Source organism: Scatophagus argus, chromosome 16, assembly GCF_020382885.2.
Source record: "Scatophagus argus isolate fScaArg1 chromosome 16, fScaArg1.pri, whole genome shotgun sequence".
Taxonomy (NCBI): Eukaryota; Metazoa; Chordata; class Actinopteri; family Scatophagidae; genus Scatophagus; species Scatophagus argus.
In genome coordinates, this window is record NC_058508.1 from 14092782 (window position 1) to 14101460 (window position 8679).

The 8679-nt window shown below is 40.7% G+C and overlaps 1 protein-coding gene across 2 annotated transcripts; it reads right to left on the reverse strand.

Moving 5' to 3' along the window:
• Positions 1-1548: 1548 nt before the first annotated feature.
• Positions 1549-7492, reverse strand: fscn2a (fascin actin-bundling protein 2a, retinal). 2 transcript variants are annotated; one of them, XM_046415639.1, is made up of 5 exons: positions 6541-7492; positions 3014-3170; positions 2786-2907; positions 2503-2670; positions 1549-1817 (listed from the first exon to the last, which is right to left on the reverse strand). In XM_046415639.1, exons 1-5 carry the CDS (start codon positions 7361-7363, stop codon positions 1612-1614), a joined length of 1476 nt encoding a protein of 491 aa, XP_046271595.1. In that variant the 5' UTR covers positions 7364-7492; the 3' UTR covers positions 1549-1611. The 2 variants fall into 2 exon arrangements, with proteins under 2 accessions (XP_046271595.1, XP_046271594.1); XM_046415638.1 differs by having other exon boundaries at positions 2503-2720; positions 2782-2907.
• Between the last annotated feature and the right edge of the window lie 1187 nt (positions 7493-8679).

Below are 8679 nucleotides of genomic sequence, written 5' to 3' on the forward strand. Positions count from 1 at the left end.
ATAGTCCAGCTTCCCAACATGTCAGTTTCCTGCTGGAACAACTGAACAAGAGGAGTGCACATGGCATCCATTTCACAACCTAAATTCATCATCCTCTCATCAGGCTGTGGGCAAAAAGACAAGCATTACTTCAAGATTTGCATTTGGTTCTGCATGATGTTTTATAGGATGACACTGCTGTCATGGCCTGATGAGTTTAAATAAGTATTGTAAGTATTCCAGTAAGTAATCTGTTAAAATGTCTGTTGTCTAAATTTCCAATTTTACCACCCAGCTCTGAAAATGAGAACAGGGTCTAAAGAAATAAAAAAATACAGTATGGTTTAAGGCCCCGAGGTACAACATCAAAGAAGCACTTTCTGAGTTCACGCCTGGCCTGGTGGTTAAAAATGATGTGTAGTCCATCAAGTGCTTCAGATGTGCTCCCCCTTTGGTTTCTTGCATGTCCCTGATGTATGACATTTCTACTGATGTTCTTTTTTCCTGAACATGATCTTTGTAATTCTGTATATGTTACTCATCTACATCAAAAAAATGCATTTCAGTATTTGCAGTGATGCAATCAAGTCCTCTTTGGATAGCCTCTACCTTTCTGAGCTTTGCAGAGGTGCCTGAGAGGGCACAGTCTATTAGTTCCAGCGCACTTCATTTGCTTCATATTGTGCTGCTTTTATGGAAGCTGTAAATGGTCTATTAAGATGAATAAAAAGACCATTGGCACCAGCCTTTCATGTTTTTGAAGACAATTGCGTATGTTTTTGGTGCTTACAGAAACTTGTCCAATTACTGAAATCATTTACAAGCTGTAAACAAACATTTAATGTTGACAGAGCTGACAGAAGTAAGATCCAGGTGAGCATAGTCGAGTAAGATCTCATCAGCAAAATCAAGAGAAGTTAATTTTGTGTTGCTAAATGACTTTTTTTGGAAAAAAAAAACCCCCAAACAAACAAACCGAACAGATGCAGCCACACTGATCCATTGTTGTTTGTCTCTCATTGATTTGTAGTAGGAGTATATGTGAATGTTGTTCGGGACTGATGTGTCCTTTGCTGACTGATTTGTCTCCTTTATCAAATATCCAAAGATCTTTTCAGCTTTTGGAGGTATTCATTCTGGTGGTCAGTGCAATTCAGGAGCAACAGGAGGATGATATGTACCTATCGATGCCATTCACGGGTTTTCTGAATAGGCTAATCTCACTAATCAGCATGGCTGCCCTCGAATATATTTCACACTGCAACTATATTGAACAACGCGTATCTGAAAGAACATTGTCTTAATCCATATTTGTGAAACGATAGATTTCCACACAGTATATGTTGTTTGATGTTGGCATTGTCATTTCAAAGACAAAACATTTAACATTTACATCAAAAAACACAAATCTTCCTAAAATGTTCACTTCTTTCCAATGATAATTAAAAAACAAAAAACAAAACAGAAACAAACAAACAAAAAACAACAATAACATGGTATCGGGCACCTGGCAGCTAGTATAAAAACAGGCAGGAAAATGTTACGCAGTCAGTCTGCTTCATTTCTGCTGCTAGAAGCGGGTTCTGCACCCCGTCTTCTTGCACCCTCTTTGAGGACCCTCACTGAAAGGGATCAGTACTCCCAAAGAGAAGATGCATCAACAGTTGTACCATCACCCATAAGCGTACCTCCCTGGTCTCCACGAAGGTACTTGCCATTGGAGCCCTTGATTGCGACGCGTCCATGTTCCACGAACTCAAGGAAAAAGTCCTCTGGCTTTTCTCCATCCGAGCACACCAGGCCACTGCTAGAGACGTACCAGAATTTTCCATTCACACCTGCAGAGGGACATCAGTGAATTTATCCATTTGTTTAAGCTAGAGCATGGCCCATTCAGTAATAATAACTACCTTATTTGTTCAATCATACAAATACTGGTCCTCAAATTCAAAATGATTGCTGCGACACAGATTAATTTAGTCACTGAGTGTCAGAGCAACCTTTCCCTGAACTGGAGAACCACTGTTTTTACACATTTTTAACAAAACAACACAGATGCAGAAATTACATTATATAAACTACTTGATGGGGGTGATGAGGAAACATTTGGAAGACCAATTTCAACTGACTGCTATTAACAGAAGCACATTTGTCATCTTTGCTATTGGAAGGCACAGAGATTTGATTGGCTGAGGAGCATCTCATGAAATAATTTATAACGCATGCAGCTGGTCTAAGGTTCCTGCTGTAATGGTGAGAAAAACTGTTCCATTTAAGACAGAAACACTCAGTCAAAATGTAACAACTTTGTAATAACTTTTGATTATTTATTGGTTATAGGTCATGCAAACTACTTCACACTCAGCACTGCACTTTCCGGGGTCCTCAGCAACACACCTGCCAAATTTGAAGTTGATTACGACATATAGATAGACAGACAGATTCCTTGCATTTTTTAAAGCGCAGATATATTTTTGACTGATTGCAGAAATTTAATGTTATGCGCACATGAAAAACACTGACTTTTTATATTGTAGGCGCCATCGTTGAAGATCAATGAGAAAATGTCATAGACCGATCGATTTGCGTCCAGAGTGTTGGAGTTCTTGTGGTGACACACAAAGCCATTCTCTCCGCTGAGAATCAGCATAGGGCGGTTGATGAGTTTCATCAGGAATAATTCATCATCACCTGCAATGAAGAACAAATGCTGTTTGTCTGCTGTCCGTGGCGCAACAACACTGCACCTGTGTCGACATTTTCCATCAAACACTCCTTCTTAAATAGCTTTCCGGAGAGCACTTACCCACTGTATCGCTGACTGCTGAAAGCTGACCATTCTTCTTTGTACACACATACTTTCCATTACTTGCTTTGAGTGCCACCCTATGTCCTCGCCACTCAATGTCAAACATTGTGTTGACCTCTCTGGTAAAAAAAATAGGCATGGACGGACAGATGGAGAGATTCAGGTAAAGAGGTTAGTGAAAACATGGCAGGAAGCCCCTCTTGTGAAACTAAAAGAGCTACTTACACTTCTGTGGCAGTGGACTGGATCTCTCCATGAGTCACCAGGGTCCAGTAGGATCCGCCGTTGGTCCTGAACATAGACTTTTTGCTCTCCTTGTCGATCTCCATCTGAAAGGTCTCCATGTCTGTCTCCACATCCTGATTGGCTGAAATACTCACTCCTGGCAACAAGAGAAGAAAATACAGCCTTTGTTCAATAGCAATAATGCATTACAATGTCGCATCCTCTTGAATGCCATTTACCTCCTCCTGAATGTCAGGTTTTCTCTCAGGCATTAGCAAGGACAACTTTGTACATAACACAGCTCTAGTAATCCAACATTTAATTACTTCCAGGCCTTGTATGTTGTTGCAGTACATTGTGCTGTCTACACTGACTCATTCAAGGCTTATGTCCTCTCCTATAGGTAGCAGGGGCCAAACTCTGGGCATCCATCCCTAATTGGAACTCTAAGCATGAAGACAAAAATTTGTGTACACGATCTTTGCTCAGATTATGTTACATTCGTGAAATTCTTGAACAACACACCAGTACAGCCGTCACTAAGCATGACTGTGCCTTTAAGTGCCTGTGCTATTAATTGGATGATCATTGATTCATTTATGGTGCCCATTAGGCTTGTCACGACACTACTTTTGTTGGACGATGTATTGCCCTAAAAATAATTGCTATAAACAATAATACTGTAATTCCAAAAGCATTTTATGCCACTTATGAAATAATAATGTAATGGCAGACACCCTTTCAAAGAGCAATGAACTTTTATTTATTAATCATATTAAAACATTGGAATCGGAATGTCAATAAATAAATAAAATAAAATAATCCTAAATTAATAAACACATACACACAACCAACCAAAACAATAAATAAAACAGACTATCTGCAAACAAAAATTGCATGTGGACACCACAGGCAGTACGGTCGAGGAGAATACACATAGCGATGAGTTGATAAAATATCTTTAATAAATCAGTAACGTACTTATTCTGACAGGCCTGGTGTTCTGTGGTGCTTCACAATTAATTTACAATTAAAACACTGTTATAAAAGAAATTATAGCTAAAAGTAACTAAAGGGAATGATAAATTTCATCACTGAAATCAATAAAATTAAATTTGTAAATTGATTTGACATTTTCTGGAAAATTGCGAAGAGTAAAAATAATATAATGTAAATCTGTGATTAGCAGGCAATTTTAACCAGCAATGTTTATTAATCATAAGATCTCCCATCTCATTGTTTCTCTATAAAACTGTGTGTATGCCTGATCTGAATTATGCATGAGGTGCGTTCATTCTCACATTCTTCTCTTACACCAGTTTATGTGTCAGAAAATGTTTATGCTTATTACTGATGCATCATTTATACATGTGGCCCCAGGTGTTGTTACACACACAGCTTACATAAGCTTCTAATGTGTGGTCTGTTCTAATAACGAAAGGGCGTGTCAGTGTAATAGGAAATGCCAGCATATTTGATGACACTTTGACCCAGTTCTCATTAAAACACGTCTTTATTTGAATCTATTTCACCTCTCAGGTTTGAAGGGTGTATAGTGTTTCATTCTCAGCAAATACATTCTGAGCAGATGATCACTTTAGCCTGCTTTGTTGCCATCTGTGAGCTGTGGATATCTCAGTGTCTCACTCTGTGGACCTCTGCTTTTAAGCAAATATCTTGTGATCAACTTGTGTGATCCACTTTTCATACAAAAGCGGTTGTCGAAGTAAAGCTAAAACCAACAAACCATATAGAATTTGCCTAAAATTGTGCCCACGTTTGCAGTTAGTTGGCTACTGCCCTGTTCTCTGAAACTGAGTGCTTCACTTTCAGCCAATGTGAGGTTATTATACTTAATCCACATGTATTAACCCTGTCTGGTGGGGAGTGTCAGGTGGTGGAGAATACACAGACACATATAACTTAACTATGTCTGCTGTAGTTCAAATTAGATGCCACAGAAATATCCTTCAACCTTTCTCTTAAGCCTGTTACAACCCTAATCCCCCGCAGTCACCCCTCCACCCTTCCAGTTCATTCGCCTGCTGTAATTCCCTGAGTGGTGAAATGCAAATCTGCACTGCAGGGCCCACTAAGCAGCTTTCAGTGCCTTGTTCCTTAAAAACGTGGAACTGCCACAAGGCCAAACACTACAGTTAAAATTCTTTGCCCTATATTATGAGGAAAGAGTGCCAGGTTGTTGGAACATTGCCCTAATAGTTGCTTTTTTTTAATGCAGAATTTTATTCATGTGTAAGCAAAATAAAGACTGCAATCTAATGTTAGTTTGAGGCCCTCATACCTCGAGTTGTTTTAATTGTCTTTTACAACTTTAAAAGTGACAGAACGCAATTTGCCCTCTTGTCCTCTCATGTGGTTTGCTTGCGTAATTGTACAAGGCAAAGCAGATCATCATCATCATCATCATGCAGCCCGATAAGAACTCTTGTAACTGATCTGTCTGGTAAGGCCAGGCTGTAAGTTTTTGTTGCTGCCAACTTATTGCCACACCAACTGACTATAGATCTACATAATTTGAAAATCTTCACTTGATGGATGACGGTAAAGAGCAGGTAGCTGCAAGACTTAAAGTGATGGTAATCAACACCCATGGTACACAGATCTGTTCTAGAGTCTTTCGCATGCTGCTTAATCTCCTATGGACGCACAGTGGAAACGACAAAGCCCATTACCACAATTACCTCCACAGGGTGGCTGTCAACCATTCTGGATCCAGCACGTAGACAGAAAAGGCAGCGCTTTCTCTCATTAGCTGATGAATGTTACTGATTCTTTGAAGTCACTTGATGTTCAGAACAATCAGCGGTTGTACTGTTCTATACAACAATGCATTTTTAGTTGTCAAAGGCACAACATGTACTCGACTGTGCTATGTTGTTTAGATATTTTGCATAGGCAAAGGCAAGACTCTTTACTAACCTCAATACCTGGGAAAGGTTGTACACTCTATTTTAAAATATAAAATATAGTACACTTGTCTTTAATGCACTGGAAAATGGCCTCACCATACCTCACTTGCCCTGAAGTAAAGTGCACAAAGACTCAGAGTGGTTGCACAGCAATTTTAAAGTCATAGTGGAGGAAATTATTGTTATTTTGCAAAAAGTGATGCATTAACCACAATGTTATATTCAGAATATGTTCTTTTCCTACGGAAAGTTGTTGAAATGAGCATGGACCTTTGAGAGTAGTTCTAACTATGTTTAGCAGTATGTTTGCCATATATTTTTTTCATGCCCTTTGTTACCATGAATATAATTTAATCATACCTCATTTTGAATAGCTTCACTTTTATTTAAAGTGTATTTCCAAGCAAATCTCATTCTGATCATTTCCAATGAGTCATTTTTGCTTAATAGAGGATTGTGAAGATACTGCGTGTGCTGCACCCCATCTCATTTCGAGTGGGTTTCTGTATTCAGACTGGTAAATATCAAACTCTCAGGTGAGATTTGATTATACAAAGAATATGCTTTTTTCTCAAGACTACATCTCAGACTGATTACCTTGTTTGACTGAGACAAATCTTTTGTTGGCGGCTTGAAAAACTACTTGTGGATGACTCTCCTCGAGATCAAACAGCTCATCTTTTCCAGGCTTAGAGCATCTGCCGGATCGCAGCGTTCCTGTGGGACCCACTGGGGTCAGATATTTCCCATCACAGTCTTTAAAGGCCAGCTTGCCAGATTTTAGCTCCAGTGTGAAGCTAGTAGTATTGGAGTTCTCCTTCACCAATTTGCCGTCATTGCTGAGGAAACGGCTGTCACAGGTCTTCAGGCTGTACTTGCCGTCCAGGTATACCAAGGTGACCAGGGAGTCCACTCCCCAGGGAATATTGCTGTCCACTGAGATCTCTCCATCTGAAGCAGACAGATGGGCATAACGCTTACGCGCCACACTGAGCAGGCTGGCCTGTGGGTGTAGAGCCAAGTGGACGGCCCACAACTCTTGTTCCCCAATGGCTTGAGCAAAGCAGGACAGGTAGTCAGCCGAGCCTCCAAAGTAACGCAGATAAGGCTCTGATTGCAGTGCCCAGCGACCATCAGATTGGGGCACAATAAGGAAACGGCATTCGGAGTCAGGCTTCTCTGCCCCACATGTGATCTTCCCATCTTTGTCAGAGGCCAGATAACGTCCCAGGTGGCTCCGGAGGAACACTACCTGGCTATCTTGCTCGTCATGTTCTAAGGTCCAGATCTGTTTCTTCTTCATGCTGATGCCTGAGGCGTTCACCTTGAACCCGAATGCCTCAGCTGTCAGGTAGCGGTTCTCGTAGTTGATGAGGCCAAACTGCAGCTTCAGGGCCCTGTTAACTCCGTTTGGAGGCATGCTTGAACAGGCCACACGTAAAGATTGCAAGTAAAAAGGTTCAGGATAAACAAGGAACAGCGTGAAGAGGGAAAGCAGGCATGAGAGTGAAAAACAAAATCAAAATGCTTGATTTCTCCACTCTTCTGTCTCTCTGTGGTGTTCCTTCTTTCCTCTGTCACTTTCTCTCTTTCCCCAGAGGGTTTGCACAGGCACTTGTTCTGTGTTCCTTAATGAGTCAGGATTAAAATCAGCAGGACGCAGCACCTCAATCCAACAAGCCGCTGACGTCACGTGCCAGTGCACCAACCGCGAACATCCCCTCCTCCCTCTCCTTCTCCGGTGCACACTCAGGGCAGATTCATTCTCTATCTCTTCCATATCTTCCCTTTACTCTCAATTCTCCCTTTTCTCCTCCAGCCTTGACGTCTTTCCCTGTAACTCCCACTGACAGGGTCATTTGTCTGCCTGACTCCTTATTGACTGTTCCTCTCATATTTAGGTTCATATTTGTAGCTACATCACCCAGCCCTAGGATTATCCTAGCTTTGATCTGCTGGTGAGCCACAGCCTAATTGGAAAATGTCCAGAGTAAAGGTGCTTTTGGTTGCTCCCGCTGCTTCTTCTTTTGAGTCTTTTGATTTTGTCTAAGACTGAGTTTTTTAGAGTCAGTTTGTGCAAATACAAACACATTCAGAATAACATTTCCTATCCATGAATAAGCATTTTGCTTGTTAAAGGCTTGATGTAAAAAGTAAAACTGCATTTACAAAGGGCTTCTTTCACATTGCATTGGACCAAGGATAATGTGCATGATTGATAGATTTTGAAGCATAGGCTAAACTCCCTGAGTGCTGTTGTACAAAGGTTTCTTTCTCCAAGTTATTACCCCAGTTTGGTGCATGTAGGTCCAGGGGAGCTATATAGCAAACCTTATGTTCACTTTAAGTCTTAAGATATTTAAATTTGTCTGCGAGCTTAGCCAAGAGGAATTTGAATGACACACATTTGAATGTGCAAGCGCTGTCCATTTGCCTTTCCGCCATGTTCACATTTGTTGACTCTTCACCTTACTCTTTCTGATCCTTCCAGATCTGCCCTTGGTATTTCGTCAGTCAGTGCACAATAGAAGATGTGACTCCATGTCACATGACCTTTGTCACAGTGCATGTTAACGATCAACCTTTGTTAAGAGCATTACCGCCCTGTTTGACCTGGGTTCCTGGGGATGCTGAGGGCAATGCAGAAGAGCACATATTGTAAATACCAAAACTACAAAAGCGTTTAGAACTACAGCCAAAAGCAAAATCCTTAGGATATTATTTATACGCGATAAT